This window comes from Nerophis ophidion, linkage group LG22 (assembly GCF_033978795.1).
Source record: "Nerophis ophidion isolate RoL-2023_Sa linkage group LG22, RoL_Noph_v1.0, whole genome shotgun sequence".
NCBI classification, from domain to species: Eukaryota; Metazoa; Chordata; class Actinopteri; order Syngnathiformes; family Syngnathidae; genus Nerophis; species Nerophis ophidion.
Window position 1 is genome coordinate 8,005,207 of NC_084632.1, and position 17,425 is coordinate 8,022,631.

At 35.3% G+C, this 17,425-nt stretch overlaps 1 protein-coding gene across 1 annotated transcript in view; it reads left to right on the forward strand.

The window, feature by feature from the left end:
• Window positions 1-14,508, forward strand: part of shc2 (SHC (Src homology 2 domain containing) transforming protein 2) — a 62,404-nt gene extending 47,896 nt beyond the window's left edge. The window contains exons 8-13 of the mRNA XM_061883178.1: window positions 5,734-5,920; window positions 7,677-7,770; window positions 10,327-10,494; window positions 10,559-10,875; window positions 10,949-11,087; window positions 13,889-14,508. Of these exons, the coding sequence (XP_061739162.1) occupies window positions 5,734-5,920; window positions 7,677-7,770; window positions 10,327-10,494; window positions 10,559-10,875; window positions 10,949-11,077 (895 nt within the window). The 3' untranslated portion in view covers window positions 11,078-11,087; window positions 13,889-14,508. The remainder of the gene's footprint in view (window positions 1-5,733; window positions 5,921-7,676; window positions 7,771-10,326; window positions 10,495-10,558; window positions 10,876-10,948; window positions 11,088-13,888) is intronic.
• The last annotated feature ends 2,917 nt before the right edge of the window (window positions 14,509-17,425 follow it).

The window sequence follows — 17,425 nt, forward strand, 5'->3', positions numbered from 1 at the left end:
CGGGCGAAAGGCGGGTTACACCCTGGACAAGTCGCCACTTTATCGCAGGGCCATGTCACGCCAAATTTCTTCTTCCTACAAACCCCCCCATTTACTTCCAGGGTCATTATTAATACAGACGTTTTGTTAACGCTATATTATAAAAATATAACGCTATATTATAAAAATATAACGCTACATTATAAAAATACAGACATTTAATTAACGCTATATTATAAAAAAAATGTAAAAAACAATTTACAAACACAAGCTATGGGATGACATAAGAGGAAACTTGACCCCGGAAGTAAATGCGTCACCCCATAGGTTGTGTTTGTAAATAGTTTTTTATTTTTTTTTATAATACAGCGTTAACAAAACGTCTGTATTTTTGTAATATAGCGTTATATTTTTATAATATAGCGTTATATTTTTATAATATAGCGTTATATTTTTATAATATAGCGTTAACAAAACGTCTATTTTTGTAATATAGCGTTATATTTTTATAATATAGCGTTAACAAAATATCTATTTTTGTAATATAGAGTTATATTTTTATAATATAGCGTTATATTTTTATAATATAGCGTTAACAAAATATCTATTTTGTAATATAGCGTTATATTTTTATAATATAGCGTTAACAAAAGGTCTGTATTTTTGTAATATAGCGTTATACTTTTATAATATAGCATTAACAAAACGTCTGTATTTTTGTAATATAGCGTTATATTTTTATAATATAGCGTTAACAAAATATCTGTATTTTTGCAATATAGCGTTATATTTTTATAACATAGCGTTATATTTTTATAATATAGCGTTAAAAAAACGTCTGTATTTTTGTAATATAGCCTTATATTTTTATAATATAGCGTTAACAAAATATCTGTATTTTTGTAATATAGCGTTATGTTTTTATAATATAGCGTTAAAACGTTTGTATTTTTGTAATATAGCGTTATATTTTTATAATATAGCGTTATATTTTTATAATATAGCGTTAACAAAATATTTGTATTTTTGTAATGTAGCGTTATATTTTTATAATATAGCATTATATTTTTATAATATAGCGTTATATTTTTATAATATAGCGTTATTTTTATAATATAGCGTTAACAAAACGTCTGTATTTTTGTGATATAGCGTTACATTTTTATAATATAGCGTTAACGAAATATCTGTATTTTTGTAATATAGCGTTATATTTTTTATAATATAGCGTTAACAAGACGTCTGTATTTTTGTAATATAGCGTTATATTTTTATAATACAGCGTTATATTTTTATAATATAGCGTTAACAAAACGTCTATATTTTTGTAATATAGCGTAATATTTTTATAGTATAGCGTTAACAAAACATCTGTATTTTTGTAATATAGCGTTATATTTTTATAATATAGCGTTAACAAAACGTCTGTATTTTTGTAATATAGCGTTATATTTTTATAATATAGCGTTATATTTTTATAATACAGCGTTAACAAAACGTCTGTATTTTTGTAATATAGCGTTATATTTTTATAATATAGCGTTATATTTTTATAATATAGCGTTAACAAAACGTCTATTTTTGTAATATAGCGTTATATTTTTATAATATACCGTTAACAAAATATCTATTTTTGTAATATAGAGTTATATTTTTATAATATAGCGTTATATTTTTATAATATAGCGTTAACAAAATATCTATTTTGTAATATAGCGTTATATTTTTATAATATAGCGTTAACAAAAGGTCTGTATTTTTGTAATATAGCGTTATACTTTTATAATATAGCATTAACAAAACGTCTGTATTTTTGTAATATAGCGTTATATTTTTATAATATAGCGTTAACAAAATATCTGTATTTTTGCAATATAGCGTTATATTTTTATAACATAGCGTTATATTTTTATAATATAGCGTTAAAAAAACGTCTGTATTTTTGTAATATAGCCTTATATTTTTATAATATAGCGTTAACAAAATATCTGTATTTTTGTAATATAGCGTTATGTTTTTATAATATAGCGTTAAAACGTTTGTATTTTTGTAATATAGCATTATATTTTTATAATATAGCGTTATATTTTTATAATATAGCGTTAACAAAATATTTGTATTTTTGTAATGTAGCGTTATATTTTTATAATATAGCATTATATTTTTATAATATAGCATTATATTTTTATAATATAGCGTTATATTTTTATAATATAGCGTTATTTTTATAATATAGCGTTAACAAAACGTCTGTATTTTTGTGATATAGCGTTACATTTTTATAATATAGCGTTAACGAAATATCTGTATTTTTGTAATATAGCGTTATATTTTTTATAATATAGCGTTAACAAAACGTCTGTATTTTTGTAATATAGCGTTATATTTTTATAATACAGCGTTATATTTTTATAATATAGCGTTAACAAAACGTCTATATTTTTGTAATATAGCGTAATATTTTTATAATATAGCGTTAACAAAACGTCTGTATTTTTGTAATATAGCGTTATATTTTTATAATATAGCGTTAACAAAACGTCTGTATTTTTGTAATATAGCGTTATATTTTTATAATATAGCGTTATATTTTTATAATACAGCGTTAACAAAACGTCTGTATTTTTGTAAAATAGAGTTATATTTTTATAATATAGCGTTATATTTTTGTAATATAGCGTTATATTTTTATAATATAGCATTAACAAAACATCTGTATTTTTGTAATATAGCGTTATATTTTTTATAATATAGCGTTAACAAAATATCTGTATTTTTGTAATATAGCGTTATATTTTTTATAATATAGCGTTAACAAAATATCTGTATTTTTGTAATATAGCGTTATATTTTTATAATATAGCGTTAACAAAATGTCTGTATTAATCATGACCCCGGAAGTAAAGGGGAGGCGGGGGGTTGTGTGACCTCTGCTGTTGCCGTATCCATAATACGCCGATATGGTGAAGTTTTTATTCACACGATGAGTCCATACTTGCCAACCTTCATAATTTTTACGTGAGAATCCTTAATTTAAGTGCCTCTCCCGGGGCAACCATTCTGCTGAATTTCTCCCGATTTCCACAACGATATTGGGGGCGTGCCTTAAAGGCACTGCTTTTAGCGTCCTCTACAACCTGTCGTCATGTCCGATATCCCACCATACAAATGGTCGCAATCACATCATTTATGTGACTTTTACACACACATAAGTGAATGCAACGCATACTTGGTCAACAGCCATACAGGTCACACTGAGGGTGGCCGTATAAATACCTTTAACACTGTTACAAATACGCACCACACTGTGAACTCACACCAAACAAGAGTGATAAACACATTTCGGGAGAACATCCGCACCGTAACATAACGTCAAAAATCCCCAGAACCCCTTGCAGCACTAACTCTTCCGGAATCTACAATATACACCCCCACCTCCACCTCAACCCTACTCCCCCCATGTCCCGAATTCGGAGGTCTCAAGTTTGACAGGCTCCGCCGAACCCCTGAGGCCGACTCACCGAACCCCTAGGGTTCGATCGAACCCAGGTTAAGAACCACTGCTTTAGACGCTTTTGGACACTCAGGGATGACGACCAAATATGGGCGTTTGGTGTGGACACTCCTCCCTCCACCAATCAGACATCAGCGCGTCGAGCTCCACCCGAACACTAACTTTTGCACACGTCAAGAAGACCACCCTGCAGACGTAAAATAACTTGAATAATTTGGAGTGCATGAGAAAGCGGAAAGGAGAATCATTAATGACGTTATCGTCCATGGACAAATATATTAAACACGGCAGCAACAGAACCAATGTTATAATAGCAGTAATCGCAGTATTGGATATCGGTCCGAAATCAGCATCAAAAAACAAGTATCGGTTTGCATCTAAAATCCCCAAACTAAAATTGTTTCTTTTTTTACCAATAATAATATACAGTAGCGTAGTAGGCCTAAGTATTCATCAAGTACCGCCATAATGACCAACATTAAAATACAGTAACATAGTAGGCCTAAGTATTCATCAAGTACCAATTTTAAAATACAGTAGCGTAGTAGCCCTAAGTGTTCATTAAGCACAGGCAAAATGACCAACATTAAAATACAGTAACATAGTAGGCCTAAGTATTCATTAAGTACTAATATTAAAATACAGTAGCGTAGTAGCCCTAAGTGTTCATTAAGTACAGCCAAAATGACCAACATTAAAATACAGTAACATAGTACGCCTAAGTATTCATTAAGTACCGCAATAATGACGAACATTAAAATACAATAGCGTAGTAGGCCTACGTATTCATCAAGTACCAATATTAACATACAGGAGCGTAGTAGGCCTAAGTATTCATTAGGTACCAATATTAACATACAGTAACGTAGTAGGCCTAAGTATTCATTAAGTACAGCCATAACGACCAAGATTAAAATACAGTAACATAGTAGGCCTATGTATTCATTAAGTACCACCATAATGACGAACATTAAGATACAGTAGCGTAGTAGGCCTAAGTATTCATCAAGCACCAATATTAACATACAGTAGCGTAGTAGGCCTAAGTATTCATCAAGTACCAATATTAACATACAGTAGCGTAGTAGGCCTAAGTATTCATCAAGTACCAATATTAAAATGCAGTAGCATAGTAGGCCTAAGTGGTCATTAAGTACAGCCAAAATGACCAACATTAAAATACAGTAACATTGTAGGCCTAAGTTTTCATTAAGTACCGCAATAATGACGAACATTAAAATAAAGTAGCGTAGTAGGCCTAAGTATTCATCAAGTACTGCCATTATGACCAACATTGAAATACAGTAGCATAGTAGGCCTAAGTATTCATCAAGTACCAATACTAACATTCAGTAGCGTAGTAGGCCTAAGTATTCATGAAGTACCACCGTAATGACCAACATTAAAATACAGTAGCGTAGTAGGCCTAAGTGTTCATTAAGTACAGCCAAAATGACCAACATTAAAATACAGTAACATAGTAGGCCTATGTATTCATTAAGTACCACCATAATGACAAACATTAAAATACAAAAGCGTAGTAGGCCTAAGTATTCATCAGGTACCACCATAGTGACCAACATTAAAATACAGTAGCGTAGTAGGCCTAAGTATTCATCAAGCACCAATATTAACATACAGTAGCGTAGTAGGCCTAAGTGTTCATTAAGTACAGCCATATGACCAACATTAAAATACAGTAACATAGTAGGCCTAAGTATTCATTAATGACCATAATGACCAACATTAAAACCCAGTTACCCACATTTGTGGTCCTCTCTAAGGTTTCTCATAGTCATTCTCATCGACGTCCCACTGGGTTGTGAGTTTTTCCTTGCCCTCATGTGGGCGCTGATCCGCGGATGTCGTTGTGGCTTGTGCAGCCCTTTGAGACACTTGTGATTTAGGGCTAAATAAATAAACATTAATTGATTGATATTAAAGCCCCTGTATCGGCGTCTAATCGGAAGTGAAAGACTTGTATCGGGACAATCATGAGTCTTCAGCAGGAGTCAGGAAGGACTTGTTTTTTCATCCCCTGCCCTGGTCTATGATCTATAAATATCCGGCGGACTAAAATAGACCACCTTGGGATGTCGTGGAAGATATCATCCGATCGGCTTGATCCAACTGGACATAACACAACCTTATATGGCGATACAGTAAATGAACATACGTGGTTTGTTTTGTTCTCTTTTTTTTTTCCAAGCGGACTTATGAATGTGTTGCTTCCTCCTCAGGTCCTGCAGGGCGGAGGAGCCGGCGTGGGCGGAGGAGGAGGAGGACTGCTCGGAGCACGACTACTACAACAGCATCCCGGGCAAGGAGCCTCCCGTCGGCGGGGTGGTGGACTCCAGACTGCGGCCCAGTGGACTCTCCCAGCAGGGTCACGTCCTCACCCAGCCTCACAGCAAGGCCACGGCGCAGGTGAACCCTAGCAGGAACTCTGAGGGGGTTGGGGGGTACATTATTATAGGCTCACCATGTTCTGAAATCCCCAAAAGAGGACACAAATATGCGGGCCAATGATACTCGAACTTGCTTTATAAAAAATATATTTATTCAAAAAAAGCATTTTTTTTCCCTCTGTTGACTGCTGTGTTGGCGCTAGGGATTTTTAAAATGGGGTCCCAGGGACCCCATCAAGTGATAAAAATGGGGTCCTACAGTAAATTTTTGTGGTCCCACTTTTTTGGAAGCGTTTTGAAAAAAAAATGATAAACGTTTTCATTATCCTGTTGTATCTCACATTCTATATCGTGTTTTGGAAAAAGGTTGTCATAAACATTACTTAATTCTAGGGATGCACCGATTAATCGGTAACCGAATATATTCGGCCGAATATGGCAAAAAAAGCCACATTCGGCCTTCGGTGGAATGAGTTAAAAACAAGGCCGAATAGTGGCGTGTGACGCAATTTTTTGACGCGGTGACGCAATCAACCAACGTGTGGTGACGTTGGGATATGTTGTGTACCTGTATAAGTGTATGAGGTTACAAGCACACACTTATTGAGATTTAGTGGGGCCTCTGTTTACATTATTAGCCTGTTGTGTAGGCTACCTGTATAAGTGTATGAGGTTACAAGCACACACTTAATTGAGATTTACTTGAGCCTTCTGTTTACATTATTAGCATATCTACTGCGGCTAAGCAGACTTTTGCCAAAAGGACAATAATTCATTTGTTGTGGGTTTATCCACTTTAATGCACTTTATTTTTTTTTTGGAATGCATGTTTTGTTTGAAGGCCTAATATAAATGAAAAACGTTGTGCTTTTTTTGAAAAGCAAAGGCTACTGGATTATTAAAAAAATGTCAATATTCAATAAAAAAAATTACTTTATTTGAAAAGCATGTCTAAATATTTATTCTAGGTTATTTATGCAATACAAAAAAAATTGTGAAAAACTGCATTCATTATTCGGTATTCGGCCTCCGGCCAAGTGTTTAAATTTTATTTGGCTTCGGCCACAAATTTTCATTTCGGTGCATCCCTTCATAAAAAAAAAATAATTAAAAAATAAAACAAATGTAAAAAAAATTTAAAAAATCATATTTTTATGGTTAATTTACTCTAAATTTCTACTGTAATTTAAAAATTTTTGTAAGAATTGAAGACATTATCTATAAATAAACAAACCGCCTGTTATTTTAAGTAATATGCCAGTAATGACAAACTATATTTCTATTTTTTTTACAGAAAAATACCAAATTGTACATATTAATTAATTTCAAATTCATGTAAAATTACAGTAATTAACTTTTATTAAATATGTAACTTGTTATATAAAAGTCTATGTCCATACTAACAATCTAACAGTTTTTTTTGTAATTTTAAGGTAAATATTATTTTTTAAATATTTATGTGTATTTTTACATTCAAGTCGAAAAATATATGTAGCCTGTTATATAAAAGGTTTTTGCTCATACTTACATTTATCATTTTTCTATGTAACATAACACACACTGGTGACTGCAAGACAAACAACTTTAACACTGTTACAAATATGCGCCACACTGTGAACCCACATCAAACAAGAATGACAAACACATTTCAGGAGAACATCTGCACCGTAACACAACATAAACACAACAGAACAATTACCCAGAATCCCATGCGTTACACCAAACCCCGCCGCGTGTGTGTGTGTCTGTGTGCCTGTGTGTGTGTTTGTGTGTAGATGGGCTCACCGGCAAAAAGAGAGCCCGCATCCCTCCATGCAAGTCAGCCCTGCTATGAACTCCATTGGGACGCTGACGCAACCAGTGGCTCAGGTGAGACACCTGGTGGCGAAATGCTAGTACTGCATCTCCATGCTGCTACTGTAGTTCTTACACTTTTTCCACTACATGTACCACCTCAGAAGAAAACCCGGCTCTCCAAGTACCCATAATGACAGCATTAAAATACAGTAGCGTAGTAGGCCTAAGTATTCATTAAGTACCACCATAATGACAGCATTAAAATACAGTAGCGTAGTAGGCCTAAGTATTCATTAAGTACCACCTTAATGACAACATTAAAATACAGTAGCGTAGTAGACCTAAGTATTCATCAAGTACCACCATAATGACGACATTAAAATACAGTAGTGTAGTAGGCCTAAGTATTCATCAAGTACCACCATAATGACGATATTAAAATACAGTAGTGTAGTAGGCCTAAGTATTCCTTAAGTACCACCATAATGACAGCATTAAAATACAGTAGCTTAGTAGGCCTAAGTATTCATCAAGTACAGCCATAATGACAACATTAAAATACAATACCGTAGTAGGCCTAAGTATTCATCAAGTACCACCATGGTGACATTAAAAAACAGTAGCGTAATAGGCCTAAGTATGCATCAATTACCAATACAAAAATACAGTAGCGTAGTAGGCCTAAGTATTCATCAAGTACCAATATTGAAATACAGTAGCGTAGTAGGCCTAAGTATTCATTACGTACACCCATAATGACCCCTATTTAAATACACACACATATATATGTATATGTGCGTGTGTGTGTGTGTGTATGTATATATATATATATATATATATATATATATATATATATATATATTAAAATACAGTAGTGCAGTAGGCCTAAGTATTCATTAAGTACCACCATAATGACAGCATTAAAATACAGTAGCTTAGTAGGCCTAAGTGTTCAAGTACCATCATAATGACACCATTAAAATACAGTAGCGTAGTAGGCCTAAGTATTCATCAAGTACCACCATAATGACACCATTAAAATACAGTAGTGTAGTAGGCCTAAGTATTCATCAAGTACCACCATAATGAAACTATTAAAATACAGTAGCGTAGTAGACCCAAGTATTCATCAAGTACCAATATAAAAATACAGTAGTGTAGTAGGCCTAAGTACTCATTAAGTACCACCATAATGACACCATTAAAATACAGTAGTGTAGTAGGCCTAAGTATTCATCAAGTATCACCATAATGACATTAAAATACAGTAGCGTAGTAGGCATAAGTATTCATCAAGTACCACCATAATGGCAACATTAAAATACAGTAGCGTAGTAGGCATAAGTATTCATTAAGTACCACCATAATGACAGCATTAAAATACAGTAGCTTAGTGGGCCTAAGTATTCATCAAGTACCACCATAATGACAACATTAAAATACAGTAGCGTAGTAGGCCTAAGCATTCATCAAGTATCACCATACTGACAACATTAAAATACAATAGCGTATTAGGCATAAGTATTAAGTACCACCATAATGACAGCATTAAAATACAGTAGCTTAGTGGGCCTAAGTATTCATCAAGTACCACCATAATGACAACATTAAAATACAGTAGTGTAGTAGGCCTAAGCATTCATCAAGTATCACCATAATGACAACATTAAAATACAGTAGTATAGTAGGCCTAAGTATTCATCAAGTACCACCATAATGACAACATTAAAATACAGCAGCGTAGGAGGCCTAAGTATTCATCAAGTACCACCATAATGACAACATTGAAATACAGCAGCGTAGTAGGCTTTAGTATTCATGAAGTATCACCATAATGACAACATTAAAATACAGTAGCGTAGTAGACCTAAGTATTCATCAAGTACCACCATAATGACAACAATAAAATACAGTAGCGTAGTAGCTCTAAGTATTAATCAGTTACCATCATGACAACATTAAAATACAGTAGCGTAGTAGGCCTAAGTATTCATCAAGTATCACCATAATGACAACATTAAAATACAGTAGTGTAGTAGGCCTAAGTATTCATCAAGTACCAATACAAAAATACAGTAGCATAGTAGGCCTAAGTATTCATCAAGTACCACCATAATGACCAACATTAAAATACAGTAGTGTAGTAGGCCTAAGTATTCATCAAGTACCGATATTAAAATACAGTAGCATAGTAGGCCTAAGTATTTATTAAGTACCAATATTAAAATACAGTAGCATAGTAGGCCTAAGTATTCATTACGTACACCCATAATGACCCCTATTTAAATACACACACACATATGCATATGTGTGTGTGTGTGTGTCTGTGTATGTATGTATATATATATATATATATATATATATATATATATATATATATATATATATATATATAATATAGTTTTTTTAAACACAGCCTAATTCAGAATTTGCAACTTTTGTATATAGAGTAAACAATATAAAAAATAATAATACTGGAAACAAAGAAATGAAAATAAATGGCTTTCTGGTCACATTTTGCTTTCAACTTGTTACCACTAGAGGGAGCCATCCTACCTTAATGTTTATGCAGTATTTATCGTGTTGGTTTGGGTAAGTAAATATAAGTAGACTATGTGCTGCACACAGATGGTTACCTGTGTGCCGACGAGCCATCACAGAGCAGCAAAGACTACGAGGAGCACCAGTACGTCAACACGCAGAGTCTGGAGAACTTGGAGTCTCTGGCTTTGGGCCCCGACGGACCGCGGGGTCTCAGGGGACCAGATAGTCCCAAGAAGGACCTCTTTGACATGAGTGAGTTGGCATGAGACAATAATCCTTATTTTATTCCGAATACTTCTCTCTGTGTCGCCGCCAGGACCCTTTGAGGACGCCTTAAAGCTGCACGAGGCCGGTTCTGCTGCCACTATGGCCCAATGTGTGGGCGTCCAGGTCCTGGAGGACCAGTGGCCCAGTCCTCCGCGGCGCAGGGCCCCGGTGGCCCCCAACGAGGACCAGCTCCGACGGGAGACCTGGTACCACAGCCGCATGAGCCGCAGGGATGCGGAGAAAGTGCTGGTCCGAGACGGAGACTTCCTGGTGCGGGAGAGCACCACCAACCCGGGTCAGTACGTGCTGACGGGCATGCACTGCGGCCTCCCGAAACATCTCCTGCTGGTGGACCCAGAGGGCGTGGTGAGTGGCGGGTCCACACGGTTCCTGGACCTTGTTCCCGGATCTTCTTCCTGGATTTGTTTTGTCTCCAAAGGTGCGCACCAAGGACATGTTGTTCCAGAGCATCAGCCACCTCATCTCCTACCACCTGAGGAACCAGCTGCCCATTGTGGCGGCCGAGAGCGAGCTCCACCTCAGACAGGTGGTCAGGAGGAAACAGTAGTGCACCCTGGGTAAGAAAAACACAGAAAAGTCATCCAAGGAAAGGACGAGTCGCTCAAAAGTCTTCCTTGACTAACAACTGGAATATGTTCCAATCTAACCACCTTAAAGACCTACTAAAAGCCACTACTAGCGACCACGCAGTCTGATAGTTTATATATCAATGATGAAATATTAACATTGCAACACATGCCAATACGGCCTTTTTAGTTTACTAAATTGCAATTTAAAAATTCGCGCGATGTATCCTGTTGAAAAAGTCGCGGTATGATGTCACCGGTTGTAGCAGACATTTTTTTTTCCAGCCCGATCCAAGCTATAAGTAGTCTGCTTTAATCGCATAATTACACAGTATTCTGGACATCTGTGTTGCTGAATCTTTTGCATTTTGTTCAATTAATAATGGAGACGTCAAAGAAGAAAGATGTAGGTGGGAAGCGGTGTATTGCGGCTGCCTTTAGCCACACAAACACAGCCGGTGTTTCCTTTTTTAGCTTTACTATGGATCAGAGCGGTCAAACGAACATGGATCCCGACTACATGTCAACCGGCAGGTTTTGGTGAGAAAATTGTGGTAAAAATCTACTCACCCGATACCTAATATGTTTGTTGAAATACATTTATATTATTATGTGTAATATATGTTTTACTGTTATAATTGACATTGTATTATTTAACCAGCATTTACATATATATTTTCATATCTACCCACCAGAAACCTAATATTTGTGTACGAATGTAATATGTATTAGTTATAATAACTTCAAATATTATTATTTAACCATCATTAACATAAATGTTTTTGCTTCTCCTAACCAGGAAGCTAATATTTCTGTTGAATATACATTATATGAGTTAATATAAGTTTTACTGCTATAATAAATTTCAAATTTTAGTCTCTAACCAGCATTTAAATAAATATTTTCAAATATCCTCACCAGAAACCTAATATTTCTGTTGAAATACATTTGTATAAATATGTGTAATATATGTTTTACTGTTATAATTGACATTGTATTATTTAACCAGCATTTACGTATATATTTTCTTATCTACCCGCCAGAAACCCAATATTTGTGTTGAAATACATTTCTATTACTATTTGTAATATATGTTTTATTGTTATAATTAACTTCAAATTTTAGTTTTTAACCAGCATTTAAGTAAATATTTTCAAATCTACTCAACAGATACAGAATATTTTTGTTGAAATACATTTTTATTAGTATGTGTAATATGTTTTACTGTTATAATTAATTTCAAATTTTAGTTTTTAAACCAGCATTAATGTATATATTTTCATATCTACTCATTTGATACCTAATATGTTTGTTGAAATACATTTATATTATTATGTGTAACATGTTTTACTGTTATAATTGACATTTTAGTATTTAACCAGCATTTACGTATATATTTTCATATCTACCCACAAGAAAACTAATATTTGTGTACTATGTAATATTTTTTACTGTTATAATTAACTTCAAATGTTATTATTTAACCAGCGTTAACATAAATATTTTTGCTTTTCCTAACCAGAAAGCTAATATATCTGTTGAATATACATGTATTTGTATGTTATGAGTAATATACGTTTTATTGCTATAATCAATTTCAAATTTTAGTCTCTAACCAGCATTTAAGTAAATATGTTTAAATCTCCTCACCATAAACCCTATATTTTTTTTGAAATACATTTCTATTAGTATGTGTGATATGTTTTACTGTTATACTTAACTTCAAATTGTATTATTTAACCAGCATCAATGTAAAAATGTTCTTATCCACCCACCAGAAACCTAATATTTGTGTTGAAATAAATTTCTATTACTATGCGTAATATGTTTTACTATTATAATTGACATTTTATTATTTAAACAGCATTAAAGTAAATCTTTTTTTAATGTCTGCTCACCAGAAACCTAATATTTCTGTTGAAATAAATGTTTTACTCTTATAATTAACTTCAAATCGTATTATTTAACCAACATTTAAGTCAATATTTTCTTATCTACCCGCCAGAAACCCAATATTTGTGTTGAAATACATTTCTATTACTATTTGTAATATGTTTTATTGTTATAATTAACTTCAAATTTTAGTTTTTAACCAGCATTTAAGTAAATATTTTCAAATCTACTCAACAGATACCTAATATTTTTGTAGAAATACATTTCTATTAGTATGTGTAATATTTTTTTACTGTTATAATTAATTTAAAATGTTTGTTTTTAACCAGCATTAATGTAAATATTTTCATATCTACTCACCCGATAACTAATATGTTTGTTGAAATACATTTATATTATTATGTGTAACATGTGTTTTACTGTTATAATTAACTTCAAATGTTATTATTTAACCAGCATTAACATAAATATTTTTGCTTCTCCTAACCAGAAAGCTAATATTTCTGTTGAATATACATTTCTATGTTATGAGTAATATAAGTTTTATTGCTATAATCAAATTCAAATTTTAGTCTCTAACCAGCATTTAAATATTTCTGTTGAAATACATTTCTATTACTGTGATTAATGTTTTACTATTATAATTGACATTTTATTGTTTAACCAGCATTAAAGTAAATATTTTCTTATCCACCCATCAGAAACCCAATATTTGTGTTGAAATATATTTCTTTAACTATGTTTAATACATGTTTTACTGTCATAATAAACTTTAAATTGTAGTATTTAAGCAGCATTAATGTAAATATATAGCGTGCAGGTGTCCCTAATGTTTAGTCCACATTGTGTGTCATTATTTAGTCTACAACAGCAAACTAATATCATCTTTTATATTCCAGTGCAAAGTGTTGATGCCAAGTGGACAAAAGTCAGGAAGGAAGGGTGGAAGGCGAGTGAGACGTCACCAACTACTTTTTTCTTCCTTCTCCTATCAACAAGAAATGTCCAGCATGCAGGTGTGAAGCTCCAAAAAAAAAGAAAAGACAAAGCCAAGGTGTCAAACAACCTACAGATGGCGTCCAGGAAGAATGTCCGTCACATGATCCTCGTCTCTAACCACCTTGTCTACTCAGCAGTTGACCAGGACAGGAACAAAACACACACTTTCTTTCCCATATCAACACAAATGTGAGTATGCAAATGAATCACAGCTACACATGGACACTGGAACTACTCATGACTCACACGCATCACAACCAAATCATAGAGTTACAATATACAGTATGTATACAAGATATATATATACATATATATATATATATATATATATACACCGTATTTCCTTGAATAGCCGCCGAGGTGCTAATTCCTTTAAAACCTCTTCTTACTCCTACGCCAGGGGTGCCCATTACGTCGATTGCGAGCTACCAGTCGAACGCGGGGGGTGTGTCAGTCGATCTCCAGCCAGGCTTTTAAAAAAAATAGACCTAAAAATTAGTGATCATCAAATCTTCACCAAGACGTCACTTAAATGACATTCACGGTACCGGAGGGTCTTGTGAGATGACGCTGGCTGCTGCAAGATCATTATTATGAAAATATGACCGAGAGGAAGGCGAGAAAACACTTTTTATTCCAACAGACTCTCGCGCCGTACCTTCCGTCAAAACTCTAAAGGCCGACTGCACATTTCCTATCTTCACAATAAAAGCCCTGCTTCATGCTGCCTGCGCTAACAAAATAAGAGTCTCGGAAAACTGGCGTGCACAAGCGATCCCTCAGAAAGCTGGCGTGCTCATCGCTTGTGCACGCCAGCTTTCCGAGACTCTTATTTTGTTAGCGCAGGCAGCATGAAGCAGGGCTTTTATTGTGAAGATAGGAAATGTGCAGTCGGCCTTTAGAGTTTTGACGGAAGGGACGGCGCGAAAGTCTGTTGAAATAAAAAGTGTTTCTCGCCTTCCTCTCTGTCATTTTTTCATAATAATGAACTGGCAGCAGCCAGCGTCATCTCACAAGACCGTCGGGTGCCGTGAACGTCAATCAAGCAAGCTACGGAATTTGCCGCCAATGTTTTTCTTGTAAAGTGTATGGAAGCTGGATGAATTAGATGCCAAAAACCAACCACTTTCATGTGGTATTGTACAGAAAGGACAACTTTTTTTCTCCTCCATTTGAAAATGTGGGCGTTATCATCATTACTGTCTGATTCCAATCAATGCAAGTCATCAGAATCAGGTAATACACCAACTTAAATTCTTCTCTTTGTGAAAGAAAGACATCTATATGTGTTACACATGCTTGTATTATCATTAAACACATTTAACTTGTTTACAAAAATGTCTCTTTCATAAATAAATAAATATAAATGATATATATAAATGAGGTAGTTCCCCTCGAGTTGGTCAATTGAAAAGTAGCTCGCCTGCAGAAAAAGTGTGGGCACCCCTGCTCTATATCTTTCTGTGTGGAGTTTGCATGTCCTCCCCGTGAATGCGTGGGTTCCCTCCGGGTACTCCGGCTTCCTCCCACTTCCAAAGACATGCACCTGGGGATAGGTTGATTGGCAACATTAAATCGGCCCTAGTGTGCAAATGTTGTCTATCTATGTGTAGGCCCTGCGATGAGGTGGTGACTTGTCCAGGGTGTATAGCCTTCCGCCCGATTGTAGCTGAGATAGGCACCAGCGCCCCCCGCGACCCCAAAGGGAATAAGCGGTAGAAAATGGATGTACAAATATAAACAGAATAAGATAAACATTTGCAAATAGAAATAAGCAGAACAATTTTCTATTATAACATATTTATTGTGCCAGCAAAGTATACTGCTGAGCAATTTATTGTATTCTTTTTTTATAAATAAAACTTGGTTATAAGTGTGTATTAGTACTTCTTGAGCACATTCATCAATACTGTGATAATGCAATAAAATTAAGCAGGCGCTAATAATTTTAAAACCTCTTCTCACCCCTGCACTTACCAATGGCACGCAGTAAAAAATTGAGTGCGATTAAAAAAATATAAAATTATTCCGCAGCCCGGTGGTTGGGGACCACTCCTCTTCAACATGTCATCGCGCCCACCTTTGCACCATTCTGGCCGGACGCATGCGTATCGCCGCTTCTCATTCGAGATTGCAATGCATACTTGGTCAACAGCAATACCTTTTACACTCATGGTTGTGATATAAACAACTTTAACACTCTTACTAATATGCGCCACACTCTGTGAACCCACACCAAACACATTTCTGGAGAACATCGGCTCTGTAACACATTATAAACGCAACATAAGATTTACCCAGAATTCCAATGCATCCAAGACTCTTGGCTATATTATACACACTGTCAGGCTTTCCCCTGACAGTTTGTCTGTTTTAGTTTTTTCTTCTGCATTTAGTATTTCCTGTCCTTAGTTCCTGTCTAGTGCTCTTATTTTGGTTTCAGCTTCCTGTTTGTCTCCCTGTGTCCTGTTTTCACTCAGCTGCGGCTGATTGGCATCTGGTCAGCTCCTATTTTACCTGCTTTGTTCCTCCAGTGGGCTTCACGGTGGCAGAGGGGTTAGTGCGTCTGCCTCACAATACGAAGGTCCTGCAGTCCTGGGTTCAATCCCAGGCTCGGGATCTTTCTGTGTGGAGTTTGCATGTTCTCCCCGTGACTGCGTGGGTTCCCTCCGGGTACTCCGGCTTCCTCCCACTTCCAAAGACATGCACCTGGGGATAGGTTGATTGGCAACACTGGTGTGAGTGTGAATGTTGTCCGTCTATCTGTGTTGGCCCTGCAATGAAGTGGCAACTTGTCCAGGGTGTACCCCGCCTTCCGGCCGATAGTAGCTAAAATAGGCGCCGCGACCCCACAAGGGAATAAGCGGTAGAAATGGATGGATGGATGTTCCTCCAGTCAGTGCTGGATCATTGTATTGTCATTCAGACTTGTCATTGCCATATGTTGCTCTTGTCGTGTCTGTGATTCTTTTCAGCTATTACCTGTCGTGCTACATTTTGTCCTGGTCGTCGTAGCGGTAAGCTGTTCTTGTTAGCCATTAGATTATTTCCAGTTTTTCTGTTTGCTATCCTGTAGCTTCCATGCTAAAGTTCCTTTTTGTTTTCTAGCTTACAGTGCTAGCTCCCTTAGTTTGTTATTCCGCCCACGTGCGTGCTTTTTGTTAGTTCTTGTTTAGTTTTAATTAAATGTTTTCATATTCTAAGCGCTGCCTCCTTCTCTGCATCTTGGGGTTCATCAACAACTAACTGTGACACACGTGCCCCCAACCCCGCCCACCTCAACCGACGCACGGAGAGGGGGGGCTGGGGGGTTTGGTGCTAGCGGGGTGTATAATGTAGCCAAGAGCCATGGATGCATTGGAAGTCTGGGTAATTCCTATGTTGCGTTTATCAATCAATCAATGTTTATTTATATAGCCCCAAATCACAAATGTCTC